Source organism: Mustelus asterias, chromosome 7, assembly GCF_964213995.1.
Source record: "Mustelus asterias chromosome 7, sMusAst1.hap1.1, whole genome shotgun sequence".
In the NCBI taxonomy this organism is placed as follows: domain Eukaryota; kingdom Metazoa; phylum Chordata; class Chondrichthyes; order Carcharhiniformes; family Triakidae; genus Mustelus; species Mustelus asterias.
The window spans coordinates 96,357,130-96,381,102 of record NC_135807.1 but is presented as its reverse complement, the minus strand read 5'-3'; the positions used below and the strand labels follow the sequence as shown (position 1 = coordinate 96,381,102).

Below are 23,973 nucleotides of genomic sequence, written 5' to 3'. Positions count from 1 at the left end.
ATAAGATCACACTGTATAGGTTCCAATGGGTAACATGATTGAACTTAGCTAAATAAACTCAAATGTACATCTTGAGCAGTGATGAATGTTAACCTTGTGGTATTGTCCAATTGAGTGTTTTGGCCGGAGCTTTTGAAAATGGAAGTTGTTTCTTCCTGCACTCTTTTTCAGAGCCTCTAACTCTTTCATTTTAGGAGAGGGTATGAGGAAATATTTTTTGAACAGAAAGTATTTCTCGTTCTCCTCCATGACTTTGCCCACCCTCACCCAACAATACTTTGCTTCCCTTTAACTTATCCCCACTTGTTCAGTTCCAGTCGCCGTCATAAAGTGTCTTAGCAGTTACCAGTTACTCTTACTCCAGATCCACCTTTCCTTCTTCTCGCAGATCCGTCAGTGTTCAGTGATCCCCCTTGTCTTTCCAAGTTCTCCTCTTGCCTTAATACTGCTGTTTTCAATTTAATGAAGTTTGTGTTAACTTCCAAGTTCTTCAGCACCTTGAATTTTTGCCCCAATCTTTGTGCCCAGGGAAGCATTGCCCTTTTTAACTGAGGCTGCTCTTGCCCATCTTAAATACCCCAGGAATGTTTGCAATCTCAAACTTCCTTCAAATCATGCCCCTTCATGTTACACAACCCTTCATTAGCTCACACTCCAATGCTGACTCACTGCAATTCCATCCTTGCAGCTCCTGCAATGGAGCAGTGAAGATGTCAATTCTTCCCATTTTTCAAAGGTACGAGTCAGGATTTTCCTCCTTTGCCACAGTTCAGAGCTGACTGGTGATGAGCAGATTTTAGATAGACTCAGATGGAAATTATCACTAATAATGCAGCTTTGGATGGGTGTACTGAGTGGTTGGGGCAAAAAACGACATACAAATTAAACTTAAAGGAGGTGAGGACAATTAAAAGGGAGTTAATTAATAATAGGGGGACAAAAGTTCTGAAAGCTTTTGGAAGCCTTAAAAACCCATGAGCAGTCTTTGCTGAGGTTGGAAGGACAGGGGACTGAGAAGATACAAACACAATAAGAAATCAAGGTACAGGCATGATTGTGGATAAGAGTGAAGGAGTAGCCCAGTGCCTAACCCTCCAATTGATGGTGCTGGTGGAGGCTGTGTCTTTTTGAGCTGGTTTTGAGCTTGGATCTATGTCTGACTCTCTGCTGAACTGGAGCTAGCGTATGCATTTCCCAGCAGTCATTGCCAGGTAGGTGTCTGCAGAAATGCCAGCTGCCTTGTTGCTAGTCTCAGCGAATCAGATCACACTGGCTCTTGCCACCCAGAATGCCCTCTTTAATGCCACTGAAAGCATGTAGCTCGGGGCTGCGGATGAAACATCCAGCATTCCAGTTAGTCAGTTGTTTATATATCCTAACAATGAAAGTGGTAGCCTACTTTGGGGAATTGAAGAGTTTATGAGTAGCAACTGGGGCGGCACGGTAGCACAGTGGTTAGCACTGCTGCTTCACAGCTCCAGGGACCTGGGTTCGATTCCCGGCTCGGGTCACTGTCTGTGTGGAGTTTGCACATTCTCCTCGTGTCTGCGTGGGTTTCCTCCGGGTGCTCCGGTTTCCTCCCACAGTCCAAAGATGTGCGGGTTAGGTTGATTGGCCATGCTAAAATTGCCCCTTAGTGTCCTGAGATGCATAGGTTAGAGGGATTAATAGGTAGAAAATGTAGGGATATGGGGGTAGAGCCTGGGTGGGATTGTGGTCGGTGCAGACTCGATGGGCCGAATGGCCTCTTTCTGTACTGTAGGGTTTCTATGATTTCTATGATAGTCTAGCTACAATTCACTTGATAATCCCCCCCTGCCACACCCCCATTCCCCACCCCCTCCAACTCCGTCCTCTTCTTCTGAATCATCCATAGATAAGCTCAGTGATATCAATAGTGATTCAGAATTTTAAAAAAACAAAACTATTAAACCACAAGCAAAAGACCAATGGTTAAGAAATGGCTACTGGAAACTACATCAAAGCACAAAGTGGGTAGAATTCCAGCAGGATGGCAATTTCTCCCATTTTCTTTAAACTCTTACATAAGAACATAAGAAATAGGAGCAGGAGTAGGCCATCTAGCCCCTCGAGCCTGTCCCGCCATTCAATAAGATCATGGCTGATCTGATAGTGGTTTAGTTCCACTTACCCGCCCGCTCCCCATAACCCTTAATTCCCTTATTGATCAGAAATCTATCTACCTGTGACTTAAACATATTTAACGAGGTAGCCTCCACCGCTTCAATGGGCAGAGAATTCCAGAGATTCACTACCCTCTGAGAGAAGAAGTTCCTCCTCAACTCTGTTCTAAACTGGCTCCCCCTTATTTTGAGGCGGTGTCCTCTAGTTCTTGTTTCCTTTCTAAGTGGAAAGAATCTCTCTGCCTCTACCCTGTCTAGCCCTTTCATTTTCTTATATGTCTCTACAAGATCTCCCCTCAGCCTTCTAAACTCCAACGAGTACAGGCCCAATCTACTCAATCTCTCCTCATAAGCTATCCCCCTCATCTCCGGTATCAACCTGGTGAACCTTCTCTGTACTCCCTCCAAGGCCAATATATCCTTTCACAAATAAGGGGACCAAAATTGCACACAGTACTCTAGTTGCGGCCTCACCAGTACCTTGTACAGCTGCAGCAAGACCTCCCTGCTTTTATACTCCATCCCCTTCGCGATAAAGACCAACATTCCATTTGCCTTCTTGATCACCTGCTGCACCTGCAAACTGAGTTTTTGCCTTCACCAACACAAGGCCTGGAAGCAGGAAAGTAGCGGAGTTCCAGCTAATCTGAAAGTTTGCATGATTTCATAACTCCTCAGACTAGTATCAGATATAAATAGATATAATCTGTATTCATAACATAAAGTGCCTCAGGTCTCATCCCGGCATGTCATGGCTGCTCTGTGAATTATATATTATTCATTCCTCACCGCACTCCCACAAGATTGTATGAGATGACTCACAGCCCGAGTCCGATTGTGGTCTGGGATTTTGTTTTAGGAGCTCCTGATTCTTGTACCTTTTCTCACCCCCTTTAATGCAAAAGTCAGTGAAACGTGTCCTGCACATTCCAGATCTAGCTTTAATTCTCTTTCAGCGTAGCTTTAATGCAGACGTGCTGCTTCTTTCATGTGAAGATGCTCGCTGGCACTGTACACAAAGTGAAGCACCTTGTGTGCAATTATTAATAGAGGGAAAGATCGACTTGAACTGTAGGTGGATTATGCAAGTTTGGCATAATCCGCCTTGAGCTTGCGCAATGACATTAAACAGCTTCATCAGTGAAACATGGTCCATGCTGAAATCTGCTTTTTACAAAAATTGCAACAGTTAACTGCAAATACTAACTGCTCTTGGTTATCACTGGCACAAGCCCCACTTGTTCACAGGAATAATGCTGACAGTCGATATCTTTTAAGAATCATTTCAGTGCGATTCAACATCATTGCATGAGGTGTGAAACCTATGTGGCTTTTGATCCCAAAAAAACCAACTTGAGCATTTTTGACTTTTGAAAAGAACTTTGCAAGACTGCCCTAGCCACACACATCTCGGGCTGCAGACTCTGGGTGGGTAACAATGGTGCTATCAAACTGGCTGGATTTAACTGAAGGAATTTCCCCGTGTTTTCCCCTCTAAGTTGACCAGTGGAGTTATTTCTCTCTCTTTTTTTAAACCCTTCAGAAGATTGGTTGACTGCAGGTGATCTATGGACATACTAAAAATAATGGGTAGTCAAAGGCGCCCTGGTCCAGCCAGCCTGTCCCACGCAGTTATGATGTTACAGACTCTCCACACCCATCCAGAACCACCTCCCTCACGAGGAGGGAAGCTAGATTTTTTTTTTAAAAGGCCATTGAGAGAGGAAAATTCCTCTCCAATTCTGTAGTCAATTAAAACATTTGGACAGCATGGGGGCACAGTGGTTAGCACCAAGGACCCGAGTTCAATTCCAGCCTCGGGTCAGTGTCTGTGTGGAGTTTGCACATTCTCCCCATGTCTATGTGGGTTTCCCCCGGGTGCTCCGATTTTCTCCCACAACCGAAAGATGTGCAGGTTAGGTTGATTGGCCATGCTAAATTGCCCCTTAGTGTCAAGGGTATTGGCAGGGTCAATATGTGGGGTTGTGGAATAGGACCTGGGTGGGATTGTTGTCGGTGCAGGCTCGATGGGCTGAATGGCCTCCTTCTGCACTGTAGGGATTCTATCATTCTGGCTAACCACTGTGCTCCTCATTAGCATTGCAAGATACCTGCTGTTTCGACAAGGTGATCTCTTCCCCAACCAGAAATAGCTCCAACTCTCACTTCATTGAATTGGCGAGTCTATGTTCACCGCATGAGCCAGAACCCTGATGCATATTATTCAGTGGGCAAAGGAAAAACTCCAAACATATCACTTCATTCTGCCCTCACTTTGATGTTGGAGATGGGACAGGCTTGATAGACCAATTAGTCATTTCGTATCCTATTTTTAATATGTGCCTCACCCTAAATTTGTTTATCATCCAACCAGATTTGTTTATTTAAACACTTGATGGCCACAGAATTAGTTTTGTGGCTCGGATGAAGCCCTGAATGCATTGCAAAGGTCCAGTGATGCATGATGCAGTGATTTTGTAATCAAACCACAGCCTCAGATATTATTTGCTCAAACCATGTAGTGGGGTTCATCTACATTTGGCATAAACCCACAGATGGCCCTATGCTATCACCATTCTTTATAAAAATTCCCTCGAAATGAAAATGGTCCTGAAAGGCAACATAGGGCTAAAAAGTGGTTTTTGGTGTTTGAATTAAAGCGTGCCCAGCAGCAACATCTGGGCAAATGTTATTGTCAGTATTGATTTCCACAACATTGAACATCTGGTGTATGTGACAGTGAGCATCGCAAAGGCTTTTGGATACATAGAAAAGCATGCGCTTAGAGTAGGTTCTCCCGCATTCTGTTAATTGGTTGCTGATCATTTATAGGGTCCAAGGGGACCACCAGGTGTGGATGGGACTCTTGGTGAACCAGGGACAAGAGGACAAAAGGTAAGTCTTGCAAATACTGTGAAATGGTTCAATGTGCAGGTCCAGGGTGTCCAATTCGGAGCCTCTGCAATGCATTCCATTTTTTAAAATCCCACTCCATTAAATATGTCTGCTGTTTTCTTTCATGTTCAGTTACTTCATCACATTTAAATGTTTACACTTCTAATTTCATCCCCAATCAGTCTTGCAGTACTGAGACATATATTCAAATTTTTTATTGCTTTAATCAGTTGCATCCCATTTACCTTTAGCCTGTTTTCTCAAAGTTCCACCTCTTTTTCTCCATAGACTCCTTTTCATAGAAACCCTACAGTGCAGAAGGAGGCCATTCGGCCCATCGAGTCTGCACCGACATCAATCCCACCCAGGCCCTGTCCCCCTAACCCCACATATTTACCCTGCTAATCCCACTAACCTACGCATCCCGGTACACTAAGAGGCAATTTAGCATGGCCAATGCACCTAAACTACACATCTTTGGACTGTGGGAGGAAACCGGAACACCTGGAGGAAACCCACACAGACACGGGGAGAACGTGCAAACTCCACACAGACAGTGATCCAAGCCGGGAATCGAACCCGGGTCTCTGGAGCTGTGAGGCAGCAGTGCTACCCCACTGTGCCAAACTTTGTTGCCTATCAGTTTGGAGACTGGTCAGTTCACTCTCATTCCTCTGTGGTCATCACCATGTCTGCAATATTCAAAGTTTTCAATTTTTCATTGACCAAGTAAGCACATCAGCAATCCCTATCACTTCAGTTGTATTCACTTGCTTTGTGGTGTGGTTGTTTTTCTGAAGATTACTTAAGGGCAGTACGAACAATCATTTCTGAGAATGTAAAAGAAGCGCTCTGCTCCCTTGGCTGTCTGAGAGCACATGTCGCTGCTGTTGTCTTGTTGTCTGCTCCCACACAGCAGTTCATGTCTGTCTGACTGTGAGAAAGCAAATGGTGTGGTAGTGAAGGGGATTGGCCCCAGTAGTGTTTGTTTACGGCAAAGTGCCAGGCTGCAGAAGAACAAAAGCTTTATCCACACACAACATACAATTCTCCTGGTTTTTGCAAAATATTTTAGCTGCATTAGCCTTAATGATTGTTAATTGTATGCCATTTGTAATGAATCCTATTATCAATGTAGCACTGGCAATTTATATGGAAGACATTAGCACATATACTGTTCCAGAAAATTTTCAACAGAAAGAATGATTGCTCATTTTGTGTTAGTTGGCCGAAGCTTTAAGTAGGCTTGCAGTTGATAACAATTATTGCAGATTTTTAGGGGGTGAATGCAGCCAACTACATGTAAACATATTGTACTCCCACACAAAATGAAGAATCTCCCAGGGAGCTGTGAATCAGATTCTAAAAAGCTGACTGTAACATTGGTGGCCATTGTTTGAACTGAAGGATGATTCAATCACTGCTTCCAGTCGACTAGTTCTTCCTCACCATTGTGTAATTGGGAAATTTAGGGCTGTTATGTCGAAGGTAGCTTGTGCTGCCTCATAATAACACTTTCTGTGCCTCTTCAGTGATTTTGGATTCAATATCAACTTTCCGTTTTACGCAAGAAAAATCAATGTTGTGTATTTGTTTGCAGGGTGATCAAGGTCAGATTGGTCAGCCTGGTCTACAGGGAGCAAAGGTAATTTTTCAATCTTTAAACATCACATTGATTGCCCATCCCCATTTGCCCAGAGAGCAGTTGTTATTATGACCGGGTCGCTTGCTATGCCAGCTGAGAGGGCGTTAACTGTCAACCATGTCAGACGGAATTTTCCATCCTGAGATGAAGTGGGCAGGAAAGTCAACGTGATTCCAGCTGGGCAGCGGGTTGCATTCACCCGTGATATCTTCCGCTTTTCAGTTCATGAATTATATACCAGTGAGGAGCCTGTGGGCTGGGCAGGAATTCACCCACCCCACCATTATCTCATGGGTCAAAGGTCCAAGCCCCATATTTAAATGGCACCCACACTAATATTCACGCACTGTGTTGTTTCATTCTGGCTCTCAATGGCACCCAATGGAACCAAACCCCCTGCTCCATGATTCAGCAGCAAGACCTCCCTGGCGATTCCCCTCCTGGCCATCCAGGGAAGGTGGGTGGTCCTCTTTCCTCAGGATGGGAACACCCAGTCATGCCTGCCTGGGAGGAAATCAACAAGGAGACCAGCATTCATGGCCACCAAAACAGAACCAACCTGCACTGCAGCAAAAGGATGAATGATTTGATGCGCTTCAATCAGGGTAAGTGAAATTTCTCATTCCAAAGTCACACTCCTCACCAAGAAGATGGCAAATGTAAGCTACCACATCCCTGGACAAGTGAAGGCACCTGCGGCACTGACTTTCGCTCATCTCCATGTATGAGCTCCATCTTCTGTAGTCCTTTGGTCGTGCCAAAATTCTTTGCAGAGTTGGGTCCTCCTTGACAGCCGTGAGGGCTTCCTGTGGCCCCAGTCGCCCTTGTTCCTCAGGCAATGGTCTTCCTTGAGCTGGGGCAATCGACAGCGGGCCCTTCTCTTCATTCTAAATATAGCAATCAACAAGGTGGCAGAGCCTGCATTCTCCACTCCTCCGTGTAACTGTGAACAAATACAGTTGAGCAGTCAATGGTAGTTCCCCTTGAATGGTCTCACTCCATCTCTAATACAGTCTCTAGCCATTGATTTGGCCTCAGTCTGCACATGGCATACCAAGACCACCCCTTACAGGACGCTGGCTGAGCTTTCCCCTCAGGTGTGACTGCATATTCACAATGAGGGTCTTTATTAGGGTCAAAAGGCCCATGTCCCATAACCCAGAGTCAGGTTCCTGGTGGTTGTCCTTCAGTGGCCTTGACATTAACTATCGATACCCAATCCTTGTGCTTTTATCATGATTGGTAGGTACTTTGAATGCCATGGCCAGCACACTGGGAACATGGAGGGTGCTCCCAGCGCACTGCCTCTGCGCAGCAGCTGTGACCCTTGATTGTTTGGCCCGACATCCATTTTCACATTCCTTTGTAAGGATCAGATGCCATTTTACACCATTTGTACCACAGCATCCAAACTGAATGGATCCTCGTCTAACTGTGCAATATTGTTAAAGGAGCCAAGCTCGTTCAATGTGCATGAGACTCGTGAGTCTGGCACTGAGCTGAGCCATTCTCACAATGGTTTGAACAGGAGTTTTATATAGTGTCCCTTCAATCAGCTAGAAATTGCTGTACTGAACCCTCCCACATCCCCAGAGACCCTTCCCCAATTGATTGTGTTTCAAATTGCTTCATTCTTGGGTGAATGCGAACATGGAACTTCTGACTTCCATGCATGAGGCCAGCTTGCAGCCTTCCCCTATCACCCACCAAGTTCCTCCCATCCTCCCCCATACACACCGCCTCCAAGTCCCTATTCCACTATCCAGCCTCCCCATTACCCTTGATCCCATCATTATCCATATTGATATCCCTGTTCCCCCCATGAACCATTCAATGTTGATGTCCCCATTCCGTTTGTCAACTCAATCCCTCTCCTTCTCGAGGCCACATGCACCCTTACTTTTCAGGAGCCCACCCCAAGCTAGGAGACCATCCAGTAACCCCCAGACTTTTCACCTACTGACTTAAGAGATCCAGCTGCCTCCCTTGAATGCTACTGTTAATTAAGAACATGGAGCCCAATAAAGGCCCGGCGAAGTCTACATGCACTCACACCCAGGGCCTACCAGGCCATTCCCACTGATGTAGGGAGGCTGCTGGGGGCACAACTCTCTTGGCACAACTCACACTGTCTGACGAAGTTGGTAAGGTCTGCATCAAGATCGGGCCACCACACATAGTTCCTGGCCAGCATTTTCATCTTCAAAATCCCAGGGTGGCTGTGGTGTAATTCCATGAGTTTTGAACACACCGTGGGTGAGGGACAACCACGTGGGTATCCCAGGAGATGATGCCATCCTCAACACTGAGTTCATCTTTCTCCATTCAGTGGTGTTTCATTACATCGGAGAGCTGACCTCTGAATCCCCCATGTAATATTACGGGGGCAATTTTCCCAAAAAGATTCTAAATGCTGAATTGGCGGGGAAATGGTGTAAATCACGATTGTTTTTTCAGTGGGAGTTCAGACTCGAACTTTCCACACTCTGTGCACTGCAGAGGTCACAATGGTGAATATCATTAAAAGCTCGGGAGGGGGCGGGGTCTATCCATGCCAGAGTCTGACAGTCCCGGATCTCTGCGCATGCGCAGTGGCCCCCAACTGTTAGCCTGCAGTTTGCTGGCCAGCGATTGGGATCCCCACAGAGCTGCCCTCCCCCAGCCTTCCCCATCCCCCACGGCCCGATCACGGCCCACATAAGCATTCACAGGCCAACCCTCCCCCAGCAGTGACGATCCTATCCACCTCCCCATCCCAGCAGACCCCCCCCCCAGGAGGCAGACCCCCTCCAGGAGGCAGACCCCCCCCCCCCTCCCCCCAGCAGACCACTCACCCCCCCAACCCGCCCCGGTGACTGGCCTCCTCCAGCCCCAACCGATCCCCATGCCGAGCAGCAGCGGAACCCCCCCCGCCCCCTTGGCAAAGCCCAATGCTGTCAAGGTGACCCATGGGCATGGACAATTTGCCCCTTGGGCACAGGCTGGCACGGCCAGGGTTCCCATGACCAGGGGGCACCATCCCCCATCGCCCAACCCCCTGCAGGGGTCCCGATTGCCCCCCTTCATTCCAGTGGGGCCTCTGAAAGTAGGGTGCTACCCTAAACCCCGGCAGAGTGAAATTGTACTGGTGGGGTGGAAGATGCTATGGGGCCCAGAGAATTCAGTCCCGGGTCCGATAATCACATTGAAATATCATTAAAAATAGATTAAAATGACTCACCTGGTCTTCCTGCCGGTTTCCTGCGTGGTCCCGACTGCGCCTGCTTTCCCGTGGTGGGAGATGCCACGAATCCCACAAATCAGCGCACACACGCGTCTCCCAACGTGACCCACCAAACAATTAGCAGGTCAGAATGGGAGAACCGCCCTCTAAATGTTTCAATTCAGACAGGACTGGGTGCTTTTGCATCCAGGCCTTGATTTGCCTCACAGACACCGGCAAGGTGTAGAAAAAATTGAGGGTCATCATGACCTTTTCCACAGCCGGAAATGAGGCCGGGCTTATCGGCAATGGCAGGTGACTCAGTGCATCAGCAATAGCTATCCGGGTCCCAGAGCGCTGCTCTAGGAGGTATTCATAAGCCGCCAGTAACAAGGCCCAATGCTGTATCTGGGTGAAGGTAATGTCCCAGCAATGGTTTATGATCAGTCACTATGAAGAAGCGGCTACCGGAGATGTATTGATGGATTTTCTTTAACAGCGAAGACAGCTGCCAACCCCTCTTTCTCAATCTGGGAATACCTCAAGCTCAGCATCTGTGAGGGTTCTAGATACATACGCAATAGGTTTCTCTGTTCCATCCCTCCAGCCATATGCCAGTACCACCCAACTCTAGGAGAGGCATCAATGTCAAGATAAGGTCTTCTTTGGGGTCAAAATGGGCCAGTAAATTAGAGAACAAAATGTTGTTGTTTAGCACTGCTGAAATCCTCCAACTATGGTACCCACCTCCCCCCCCCTCCCCCACCCCCCGCCACCTCCCAGACCACCTTTGATGTTTCCGTAGTAAGATATGCAAGGGGGCCAGTAAAGAAGCTAAATTAGGAATAAACTTTCAGTAGTAATTCACTAACCCCAGTAAGGATTTCAATTCCATGGGGTTCCTTGGAGCTGGTGCCTCCTTAATGGCTTGCACCTTGTCCTCCACTGGATGAAAGCCCTTGCCATACAGCCGATTATCCAAGTAGGTCACGGCACTTGCTTGAAAGACACAGTTTTCCCTTTACCCTGAACTCCAAGAATCGCCGTAATACATCTTCCAGGTTCGCTATGTTCCGATGTTCATGTGATCAATACATCATCCAGGTGCACTGCTATCCGATGTAACCCTTGGAGTACATTCTCCATGACCTGTTGAAAAATGGCGCATGCAGATGAGACCCTGAAGGGTGGGCGGGTATACTTGTATGAGCCTTTGTGCGTACTAACTGTCACACTTCCAGGAAGGCTCATCTAATTCAACTTGGAGATACGCATGACTCATATCCAACTTCGAAAATGCTTCTACACCAATTATCTGGCGTACAGGTATTCAATTCAGGGCATGGTGTATCTGTTACTTTGGAAGCTGTATTGGCAGTAAGCTTATAATCTTCATAAAGTCGGACTGACGTATCTGGCTTAAGGACAAGAAAACAGTTGAGGCCCACTCCCAAATTGTACAGGTCTTATCATGCCCAGCTTTTCCATACAATCCAGTTCAGACTTTACTTTGTCCAATATGAAACTAGTTTTGCTCTAAAATACTTAGGTGTAGCATTGGAGTCAATAGAGATCTTAGCTTTGGCTCCTCTTATTTTTCTAAACCCTTCCTGGGAAACTTTGGGATACTTGTTGATGACTTCGTACAGTCCCCCCGCGCTCAGCCTGAAGATCTCCAGCTAGTTCAGTCTGATGTATTGGAGCCAATCTCTCCCCAGAAGGCTAGGTCCTTGTCCCCGTACAATGATGAGCAGAAGTTGAACTGACTGTAAGGGATTCTGTGGCATTTTACCAATACAATAGGGTGATGGATGTTGCAGGAGGCCCTACCCCCAATCAGAGGACACTGATGACGGATGTCCCCTGTAGTTCCTGAGCTCCTTTCTCTGCATTCTCCAGTGATAGGGCTATCTCAATGGCCTTCTTCAGATCCAATTTAGGTTCTGCCAATATGTTTTTTGGGCTGTCACATTGTTCATTCCACAAACCAGTCTATCTCGCAACATGTCATTCAGGGGTGGCCTGAATTCACAGTGCTCTGCCAATTTTCGTAACTTGGTCAGAAATACCCCAGAGGGTTTTCCTGCCATGTTAAAGCAGTATTGCTGGAGAACTATGGAAGGTTTTGGGTCATCATAGACTTTAACCAAGTCCACCAATTCATTAAAGCTTTTGGAGTCAGGGTCATCCGGGTAGGTCAGGCTTTTAATTACACTGAAAGTCGTGACCCCACATGCCATCAACAAAACCAATATCTACTTCTTGTCCCCCTCAATATTGTTTACCCAAAAAAGGCAATGCATGCACTCTGCATATTGGGTCCAGTCTTCTGTGCTTCCATCATAGGCTTCGAGTTTACCAAAAAGAGGCATTTTTCCCACCAGAGGATTACTTGTCTCGACAGTAAAGATGGTCCAGAGGGAAGAAAAAAACTCGCTTTACCCCTCGTCGCCAGTGTAACAATCCTATGAGGCCAGTCCTCCATCAACAATCACTCTTTATTTAAAACATTCTCAAAATGCCATTCAGCGGCTACAGAGTGCCGGCCTGAGTGGAGCCAACTGCTCTTAAACCCCCACTGCTCCTTCCTATTTTACAATCTCCACTCGTCTAATAGGGGAGCTTGTATTCTGTGAGGCTCATGGGTAGATCTATTGATGATCCCCCATGGCCATCGTAACACATTCTCTGATATTTTACTGTCCTTCTGTAAACCAGTTAGTTGGTCAACATCCATCTCTCAAGGTATGTACTGTGCTTGCCAGGCTTATGGAACATAAGACGGTACAAGGAAAGTGTGACTGTTTTAGTCTTCAAGGCTAAATTCCACTCATCTTCTGCTTTCACCATCACCGGGTCTACTTTCAAAGATTCACTGGGCAGAACAAATGCAGTTTCCAATGCGACTTGCAGAAGTGAACAACTACAAGTTGAAATTCCCACTGCGTTGACTCATGAGCAGAAATGTTTAGTTTCCAGAAAATGGAAAGCACGGATCTTCATTCCATAAGCTGCTGAATTCATCATTCCTCCGTCCCTCCCTATCCACTGAAAAGAGAAATAAATTATATTGAAGAAGAATTTTATTGAAGAAGCTAAATGAGGGAAATTTGAATGTATAAAAAGTGTGACATTCATTGTGTTTATAATATTGTTCCTTTGCAGGGAGAAGTTGGAGATAATGGCAAACAAGGTCCTCCAGGACCATCGGGTCAGCCTGGAAGCACAGGACCACAGGGTCCACCTGGACTTCCAGGACCTCCTGGACCCCCCATCAGGGGTGGTTTCAACTTTGGATTTGAGGTAATTCACGAGATGTTAATGATGAGTTGCTAAGTTTGATGGGCTGGTGAGTATCTCATTTTTTAAAAAATGATTGGGATTAGAATTGAATGCATATATCCAAAAGACATTTGACAAAGTTCTGTATAGAAGGTTTTTGGTAAACTCAAGTTCCTTCCCCTCTCCCCATGAATGCTCAAAGTGCAAAAGACTGGAAATACAACAGGAAAGCATTACAGACTATCCTCGACTTCACAACATTCGAGTTACAAGGAACGGCACTTACAATGTTTATAAACTGACACCATGTTTCAACTGTACGACACCTCTCTAGCAAATTATTGGTCTTTACCAATTGTTATGTTCCTTTTCGTTCCACCTTTCACAACTGCAGGAAGAGCATACTACTCAGTTACAGTATAGGAGTGTTTTTGAAAGCGTAGGCACTAATATATTATGGAAAATACATTCCTGTAAGGCAATTACAGCAAACACTTTTCACGAGTCAGTTAAAAAAGGGTGTTATGCCTTAGTTCAGGAACCAATCCCCCATTTATAATATTGTTTCTATGGGAAAACCGGTTCTGACTTATGACGTTTGGACTTAGAGCGCGGTTTTCAGGAACCAATTGTATTGTAAATTTGAGGACGACCTTTAATCCATCATTTATGGTTTATTAGAATAGCTGTCCTTTTTGAACAGATCTATTGATGTGACATCCAGAACATAAGAACTAGGAGCAGAAGTAGGCCATCTGACCCTTGACCCTGCTCCGTCATTCAACAAGATCATGGCTGATCTTTTCATGGACTCAGCTCCACTTACCCGCCCGCTCACCATAACCCTTAATTCCTTTATTGTTCAAAAATCTATCTACTTTGCCTTAAAAACATTCAACAAGGTAGCCTCAACTGCTTCGCTGGGCAGGGAATTCCACAGATTCACAACCCTTTGTGTGAAGAACTTCCTCCTCAATTCAGTCCTAAGTCTGCTCCCCCTTATTTTGAGGTGATGCCCCCTAGTTCTAATTTCACCTGCCAGTGGAAACAACCTCCTGCTTCTATCTTATCTATTCCCAGTAGGAGGTCCTGGAAGTGATGTTGGGCAACGAGCCAGCATATTTTCTCTTTTGCCATATTTCCTCTTCTGCCCATTCACGGTACATTACGGTAACAGTAGACCAAGAGAGGAAAATTGTCCCCCTTGTTTCTATCTGCGGATAAGGCTTGCTCCAATATCTGTTTGAAACCAAACTTGTTGAAGGTTGGATTTCTACAGATGGACAAATCAAAGGACTTCCATTGTGTGCTAGAAAAAGTATCAGGACACCAGGGGCCTGTGCATACAATCATAGATTGGTTACAGATCAAAAATCAAATCAATATACAAACAAAATGTAACCAAACACACAGAAATAAGGGTGCTGTTGCCTCAGCAACACCATCCAGTGTAGTAGCAAACCATACATACAATGGCCAGGATTTTCCAGCCCCAACGTGGCAGGTTCCCTGCAGCAGATGCAGCAAGCCACTCATATTTCCATTGACTTCAGTGGGACTGGAAGATCCAACCAGCAGGAGGGGCTGGAAAATCCCACCCAAAACGTTCTTGCTGTGTTAGCAGTAATTTTGGATATTCAGTGATTAGGGAGAGAAATCAGACAAGATTCCACATTCCTGGAGATCTGGATTGCTACGCATCAACTCCGTAGTGTGCATCAGAGTTAACTGACAGACATTAAAAAGCACCTTTGATATCTACACTACCAAAATATCAGCAGGTATTGTGACGTCACATAAGTCTGACCAAAGTAGACCATTTTGACATTCAGAGGCTGTTTGTTCAGGATCTCACAAGTTGTATTTGCCAGATTTAACATTCCACTGTCAAATTCTCAGAGCTGCTTCCGCTTTGCTACTATTATCTAGCAAGAAGTGGATTGGGAACCTCGTCATTGCATGTGAGTGGAATCTCCAACCTCCTTCCAATAGAATCACAGCAGCTCCGAGGAATTTGCTATGCTTTGTAGGGGTGAAATTGGTCTTGAGCAATTGCACAAGACAGGAGATAGCGGCCTCCTGAGTTATATTCTGCCCTTTCAGCACCATACTTATTCTATTAGTTAGTTCACCTCTTTGTGATCGGTGTGCTTGAACTACACATTGACAGTTTGACAACCTACCAGGTTTTTTTGCACCAGATGTTGTTTCCCTCTCGTGCACCTAAGTATGGCTTTATTTTTATATTTGAACAAGCTGGGCTACCTTCCCCATATCCAGGAAATAAAGGGAAAGAAGTTAAAAATATGATTTACCAACTAAGATAAAGAGAATGGTTTCATGAACCATTAACTGAGATAATCACCTAATGAGTAAATGAGTAAAGTATTAAAGTTGAAAACCTAACACAAAAATGTTTCTATGAACTAATTTATTTGAAACATTTCTTATATCAAAGATTTCATTCAACAATTCACTTAACTACCTTTTTTCTATCCTCAGGCCTATTGCTTTTTCTTGCCAATTTGTATTCTTATTCTTTGAATCTAATATTATTTCTAATTTCCCTTGTAAGCCATGATTTGGCCACAGTTCCCTTTCCACTCTTGCGCCAAATAGGAATAAACAGTTTTTGGAGTTCACTTATTGGTTCCTTGAATGCATTCCATTGCTTGTCCACTGTCTTCTGTTTTAGTAATGTTTCCAAATCCATCATAGCCAACTCATGCCACATACCATCATAGTTACCTTTATTGAGGTTCAGGACCCTGGTCTCAGAATCAACTACATCATTACCACCTAGACAAATAATCCTACCATATTATGGCTACTCATCCCAAAGGATTCTCTCACAACTAGATTATCAACTAATCCTTTCTCATTGCACAATACCCAGTCCAAGATGGCCTGTTCCCTTGTTGGTTCCTTAACATATTGTACTCCAAAAATTCCTCCTGTACTGTATTGTGACTAATTTGACTCACCCAATCTACATGCAGATTAAAGTCACCCATAATCACAGATGTTCCTTTAAAACATTCATCTCTGATTTGCTATCTAAGTGATATTCCTATATTTACCATTAAAGTTTGGTGGTCTTTATATCACCCCCATGAATGTTTTTTGCCCCTTGGTATTTCTTAACTCAACGCATACAGATTCCACATCATCTGCGCTAATATCTTTCCTCGATATTGTATCAATATCTTCTTTAATCAACAATGCAACTCCACCACTTTTTCCTTTCTGTCTGTCCTTCCTAAACACTGAATAGCCCTCATACTTAGTTCCCATCCTTGCTCACCTTGGACTCATGTCTCCGTAATCCCAACTATATCATATGTGTTTACATCTGTCTCCGCAACTAATTCATCCATTTTATTTTGAATGCTTCGAGCATTCAGGTACATTTTAACATTCCTTGTCCTGTTCCTATTATTTTTCACTGTGTCCTTATCTGATTCTGGCCCTTGATTTCTCTGCTTCTTCTCTTATTCTCCTTGCTGCGTTTTCCTTTTGTTCTTGATTCCCCCTACTCTGAATCATTACATAGGTTCCCATCCCCCTGCCTTATTAGTTTAAACCCTCCCCAATCACTCTGGCAACAACCCATCCAGTTTTTACAGGTCCAACTTCCCCCAGAACCGGTTCTAATGCCCCAGGAATCTGAAATCCTCCCCACCCCCTCACACCATCTTTTTAGCTACATAGTCTATATATCCTGCTATGAGTTGAGAGGTGGATGGAGGGACTATGTTCTGAACCATTTGTTGTGGGGAGAATTCTATTATTGTGAGTGGTGAGTTCCTTACAGTGAGGCCTACACATTTCCTAGGCCTATGCATTTCCTGTGGGAAGGTGGTGATGAGTTGCCTTCTCAAGGGTAATTAGGGATGTGCCTACCTAGCCAACAACACCCACATCCCGCAACAATGATTTTTTAAAAAACAGGGAGATCAAAATAGGGAATCCTGGTGTTTGGGCTCTCAAGGGTCACCATAAATTGAGCCCTCGAGAGGACACTTCAAAGGAATGCAAAGTACTACATTTGGCACCTACTTAGCATCAGGAGTTAGCAAAAAAATGACATATTTAAACATCAGTCTACTTTGGTCTCCACTTCAGATTTTTCTCGGGGCTTACTCCCTCAGCCTTCAACTATCTTAAGGCACAAATAAGCCACTTGCCCATAAGTGGGAGTTTTGTTCACGGGTGCCCAGGCATGTTCCCATGACTACGGGCATGTACACTGCACATCTGGGGAGCCAAACCTCCTCCAAACTCTGAAACTCCCGCCTGGGGCCACAAGGATTCTGTTTTCATGAGTTGCCACAAGGAGGCCCAGCTTGCCAAGGGGGAACTGCATAGAATCATAGAATCCTACAGTGCAGAAGGAGGCCATTCACCCCATCGAGTCTGCACCGACCACAATCCCACCCAGGCCCTATTCCCATAACCCCATACATTTACCCTAGCTAGTCCCCCTGACACTGAGGGGCAATTTAGCAAGGTCAATCCACCTAACCCACACATCTTTGGACTGTGGGAAGAAACCGGAGCACCCGGAGGAAACCCAAGCAGACGCAGGGAGAATGTGCAAACTCCACACAGACAGTGACCCAAGCCGGGAATTGAACGTGGGTCCCAGGCGCTGTGAGGCAGCAGTGCTAACCACTGTGCCACCGTGCCGCCCGGTTGGATAGAGGGGCTGTGTTTTGATAGGGAGAGACTTACACATTTGGCTCTGTTTTTTTACATTGCTGCTAACCAGCAGTGTTGGCTGAAAAATGAGAAGTGTAAAGCATACTAACCCTCTTCATCCACACAAGAGACACATCACACCGATCTGTTGGACATCCTGATTTATTGGACTTATAATGGACTTACTGAGTTTATATTAATGAGGGGAGCAAACATTATGTTCATTCAAAGATCTGTCAAACTTTGAAAGTCTTTCCCCCAGTAGGCCACAGATGCTGGGTCAATTGGTATTCTCAAGATTAAAACCAATTGATATTGGTTAGGTAAAGATACCAAGGGATATGGGGAAAAGGCAGGGATTTGGATTGAGGTACAAAATATCCAGGATCGAATTCAATGGTGGAATCATATTGAGGGACTGAACACCCTCGACCTGTTCCAATGTTTCCCAGGATGAATGCACCCATTAAAAAGAAACTCCACAATGCCCCTGTCCTACCACATGCAAAGTAGGAGCAGGTTTGGTTTTGCATCTCTCAGGTACACATATAAAATTGTGCCTGGTATTTTAAAGTTACATTGCCGACATTTTCATTTATTCTTTTTAATAGGCCAAAAATTAAGTTGACTTCTTTTCTCTTTATCCCATCAGGATATGGAAAGTTCTGGTGCATATGGACTGCCGGGTATACCTGGAAAACCTGGACCCTCAGGACCTCCAGGGTTCCCTGTAAGAATTTTAAATGTGTACATGCTTTAGAACTAGAAAACTATTCCCATTGTGTGTATCCTTTTTTACAAACTCAGGTGCGGGTGGATTGAAGAAATGCTTTTCTAGTGACCTACATGCACCATAATGAAAAACTACATGGATCTCATATTGTCTGTCACTGTGCTCCCAGAAAACACACTGTGAGATGCAAAGGAAATGTTGTGGTTATTTGCAGTGGCCAATTACAGCAAGTTAGTATTTGAACATTGCCGATAAGAAACTCATGTTGTTGAAGCTTCTCGGCTTGCACTCATCAGGACAAACACAAGAATGCTAAATTTCAAACCATCACAATAACTTACCCAGTCATATGCAGGGATATGTTCTCAACAAACAAAAGGAATAAGTTCAAGCCTTGCACATTTTTTGAATTACCCAAGAGCTTGGGGAGCTATATTTCCTCGTTGCTTTCTCCATGGAACTGTCTTGGTCAATCAAAGTTGACTTGCAAACCAATCAGCAGCCTTTTTCCTTGTAGTTTAAATTGTTGTGATCATTTGAAATTTGACATTCTTGCATTTGTCTTGATGAGTGTAAGATGAAAAGCTTCAGCAACATGTCTCTTTTTTCAACATTATTCAATATTCCCTCAATAATAATAATAATCCCTCAACATCCTGAGGGTTACAACTGACCAGAAACTCTACCTGACCAACCATATAAACACTGTGGCTACAAGAGCAGATCAGAGCCTGGGAATCCTGCGGTGAGTAACTCCTGACTTCCCATAGCCTGTCCACCATCTATAAGGCACAGGTTGGGAGTGTAATGGGATACTTCCCATTTGCCTCAATGAGTGCAGCTCAATCAACATTCAAGAAGCAGGACAAAGCAGCCCGCTTAATCTGCACCTCATCCACTACCTTAAGCATATACTCTCTCCACTACTGACGCACAGTGGTAGCAATGTATAAGATACACTGCAGCAACTCACCAAGGCTCCTTCAACAACACCATCCAAAGGGTAGACTCTACCACCTAGAAGGGAAAGGGCAGTAGAATGCTTGGGAACACCACTACCTGCAAGTTCCCCTCTAAGTCACAAGCAATCCTGACTTGGAAATATATCATTGTTCCTTCACTATCACTGATTCAAAATCCTTGAAATCCCTCCCTAACAGCATTGTGGGTCTAAATGTATGGTAACTAAATTTGCCGATGTCACCAAGATAGGTAGAGAAGTAAGTTGTCAAGAGGAGGTAAAGGGTCTATAACAGGGTGTTGATCGGTTAATTGGTTGGCAAAAAATTGGTAGATGGAGTATAATGTGGAAAATAGGAATTTGTCCACTTTGGCAGGAAGAATAGAGAAGCTGCAAACTATTTAAATGGAGGGAGATTGCAGACGTCGGCGCACAGAGGGATCTGTGTGCCCTATACACAAATCACAAAAAGTTAGAATGTTTATTGCAAGGGGAATGGAACATTGAAGTGGGAAAGTTTTACTGCAGCTGTACAGGGCCTTGGTGAGTACCATGAACAGCTTTCATCTCGTATTTGAAAAGTATTTAAATGTATTAGAAGCAGTTCAGAGGATTCACTCAACTGATTCCTTGAATGAAGGACTTATGAAGAAAGAAATCTTATGAAGAAAGGTCGAACAAGTTGGCCCTATACCCATTAAAGTCTCAAAGAATGAGAGATGATTCTATTGAAACATGTAAGAACATATAAGATATAAGATCCTAAGGAGACTTCATCGGGGGGCGTTGGGAGGGAGGGAGCGTTGGGCGGTTGTGGGGTAGGAGAGACAAGAACTAGGGGATACAATTTTCAATTAAGAAGTCTCTCATTTAAGACAGAGATAAGGAGAATTTTCTTATCTCAGTAGGGCAATAATCTGTGGAATTCTCTTCCCCAGTAGACGTTGAATCATTGAATTCATTCAAGCCTGAGTAAGACAGATTTTTGATAGATAAGGAAGTCAAGGGTTATGGGAGGGAGCGGGGGGGGGGGGGCGGTGGAGTGGAGTTGAGACTGCAGTCAGACCAGCCATGATCTTCTCAATTGACAGAGCAGGCTTGAACGGCTTAATGGCCTCCTCTTGTTCCTATGCAAGTATATCAACACCACATGGACTGCAGCAGCTCAACATCATCTTCTCAAAGGCAATAAGAATGAATAACAACTGCCTAGCCAGTGATGCTTATATCCCATGAAAGAATAAGAAAAATAATTCAGTTGGGCTGGTTATTCTAATCCATCCAGAGGGAGCCACTCACTCTCAATCCACTCACTTACAGAGTTAAAATTGGCCCCAATTATATTTTTAAATTGCACAAATATATGTATATTGTTATGACCAGGTTAACCATTAAGAATAAACCAGGGAATGGCTGTCCCCATGCTTTTGTTTAGTTGAAAAAGATGCAATGTGTGGACCTGTTCTATCTGACTGCAAAGGACAGGACTCTGTGTGTGAATATTTGCACCGAGTTCAGGTAAATGAGACACACTGCGAGCCCAAGTTGTCAATGTAATTCTCAACACAATCAGGATTGTTTAGTAAGCATTGTCTAACTGCAGAATCACATCTAATGTTGGACACTATGTTCTGAGTTTTGCAAGCACGCAGAGTTTGAGTACAGTCAGTCCTCCTCTGTTGTGAATAGCCCAAGGAACATGCCGTTTGATATGATCCATCAGCCATTGTTCATTGTCCAACAATAATGCTTAGCAGGTGCTGTCAAATTTGTTTTGGGGTTTGCAATATGGGCAACACTGGCAAGAATGATTGCCCAATAAATGTGGGCCTGCAGTTAAGTTTCCTTTCCTATTTGTTTTTACAATAATCCAGCAGCAGTCACGGTCATTATTCTGATACCAACAAACAAATTACCAGCTTTATTGCATTCAGTTGCACAACTTGTAATTATAATTAAACCTTATAGGGTGGGATTTTCCACACCCTTCCATGGTGTGGTTTACGGAGGAAACCACCATTGGACATGGGAGAATCTTCCGGTCCCGTCGCTGTCAATGGGGTCTCCCACCCTCCGCTGCCAGAGACTCCGCAGTGCCGGGTAGGGGGGGCAGTCAGCAGAACCAGCCGGAAGATCCCACCCATAATCTCTGGGTTTCCAGTCCAGGACCACAACCACTGGGCAGATGCAGAACTTCTGATCTTATGGCCAGAATTTTCCAGCTATTTTCACCGGCAGGATCTTTTGGTCCCGCCCTTGGCAAATCCCCACCGTGGGTTTCCCAGCGGCGGAGCGTGCATAGAACTGGAAACTCAGTTGGCAGAAGTGAGGTCAGAAACACACCACAGCGGGCACAGAAAATCCCAGCCTACATATCCTTCCTTTGGGGAAAATTGCTGACCTTGTTTATCGGCCAGGGAAGAGTGAATGAAGCTGGTCCCTGTGTGAGGGATTGGAAGCACAGACTTGCTCTGCGCAGTAGGAAGCAAGGCCCTTGAGCAATACCTTGGGCCAGAGTTCCTTTCTAGACACACATGGAGATTCTTGTGTCTCAGAAAGCTGATTTGTGGGTTATGAAGCATTCTTGTGGCAGCAGGCCTCAAATACTTGTTCAACAAGTTGACTGGTTCTCTTTTTATTTGCAGGGTGAAAAGGGTGAACCAGGTTCTCCAGGTGAACAAGTAAGTTCAATCCAATTGGAAGATTATTTTTAACCCCATTTTCTCCTCATTGCAGCCTTGTGACAGATAGAGACGGTCAGATCTCATTCCGTGGGCATTTTGAAGAGTTGATTATTAGTGTAATCAGCCAAGAACACCAATTTGCCAGCATGAGGGGCTGTAATGTTTTTTTCCTTCTGTACGTTCATACCTTGGGCAGTCTGAATGAGAATAGCAAATATTGATTTGATTTGATTTATTATTGTCACATGTATTGGGATACAGTGAAAAGTATTGTTTCTTGCACGCAATGCAGACAAAGCATATCATACATAGAGAAGGAAAGGAGAGAGTGCAGAATGTAGTCTTACACTCATAGCCAGGGTGTAGAGAAAGATCAACTTAGTGAGAGGTAAGTCCATTCAAAGGTCTGACGGCAGCAGGGAAGAAGCTGTTTTTGAGTCGGTTGGTACATGACCTCAGACTTTTGTATCTTTTTCCCGACAGACGAAGGTGGAAGAGAGAAGGTCCGGGGTGGATGGGGTCCTTAATTATGCTGGCTGCTTTTCTGAGGCGGTGGGGAGTGGATGGGAGGCTGGTTTGTGTGATGGACTGGGCTACATTCATGACCCTTTGTAGTTCCTTGCAGTCGTGGACAGAGCAGGAGCCGTACCAAGCTGTGATACAACCAGAAAGAATGACTGAGGGTCAGGGCTAGATTTTACAGCCCACCACCTTCCCATCTACCCCTAACCCATTCCCTTTAACACAGTTGTGGGTAAGGCGCCCATTAGGCAAACAACTGTAGGCCTATTGAGGCCTTTAAATACCTAATTAAGTGGTAATTGACGGTCTCATTCCACCTCCGTTGCCAATGTACACTGGGCAGTGGAAGAGAGTGGGTAGCCTGCTTTTTCAATAAATGAGGTAAAAAAGCATAAATGAAGGTGGGGGCACCACATTCGGGGGCTCCGAAGTACGCAAAATAAACCCCCCACATGTTGTTAAACCCCCCAGCTTTGTGTCTCCCCACTACCCCCCAACTCCCAGCCTTCAACATCCACACTCACCCATTCCCACTCCCATAGGGTGCTCGATCCTTCCCAAAACATCCAGACTCGCCCCACTCCAGGATCCATTCTATCTTCTACATGGGATTGCTTATCTCCTTGTGGTCTGAACAGTGCCCACTACTGGTGATGACATGCACTTCCTGTTGTCACAACTTTAGATCTTATTTTTCTACTAATATTTCTCAGTAAATATTTCTATGCCAACAATGTAGCTGTGGTCGCGGGGCATTATTTGGATCTGTGGAGTAAGTTTCTGCGGTCTCTGTTACCAACTTGTCTGCTAAGAAGAAAATATGTCAACCTGACAGTGGACAAGAGTTCCAGCAAATGTTGCCAAACTAGATGCATTGCCTTTGACTATCAGAAGCACCAACCTGCCATTACCTTTGAATCCATTAACTTCCCTGACGGTAGCTTTAGGGCAAGTTTAAGAAGTTGTGCTATAATGCCCAAGCCCAAACCCAAACCCAACTTCCATCCCCACTTAGTGACTACTGCTACCATTGATCTCTGCGTCTCCCCCCCGCCATCACCATGAAACTTTGGCTCATGGCTTCATCATTTCAAGACTGCATCTTGTGAAAGGCTGTCTCTGTTGGGTTGATTTGAAGCTGCATGTGTTATCATTATCACTGTTTCTCCAGTGCTACTATAGTTGGCTTCAATCCTCCACAAGT

At 44.8% G+C, this 23,973-nt stretch overlaps 1 protein-coding gene across 3 annotated transcripts in view; it reads left to right on the top strand.

The window, feature by feature from the left end:
- LOC144495862 (collagen alpha-1(XV) chain-like) overlaps positions 1-23,973 on the top strand; it is a 306,988-nt gene that overhangs the window by 212,811 nt on the left and 70,204 nt on the right. For all 3 annotated transcript variants that reach the window (XM_078216523.1, XM_078216521.1, XM_078216522.1), the window contains 5 exons: positions 4,977-5,039; positions 6,640-6,684; positions 13,052-13,189; positions 18,522-18,599; positions 22,209-22,244. In XM_078216523.1, coding sequence (XP_078072649.1) covers positions 4,977-5,039; positions 6,640-6,684; positions 13,052-13,189; positions 18,522-18,599; positions 22,209-22,244 — 360 coding nt within the window. The remainder of the gene's footprint in view (positions 1-4,976; positions 5,040-6,639; positions 6,685-13,051; positions 13,190-18,521; positions 18,600-22,208; positions 22,245-23,973) is intronic.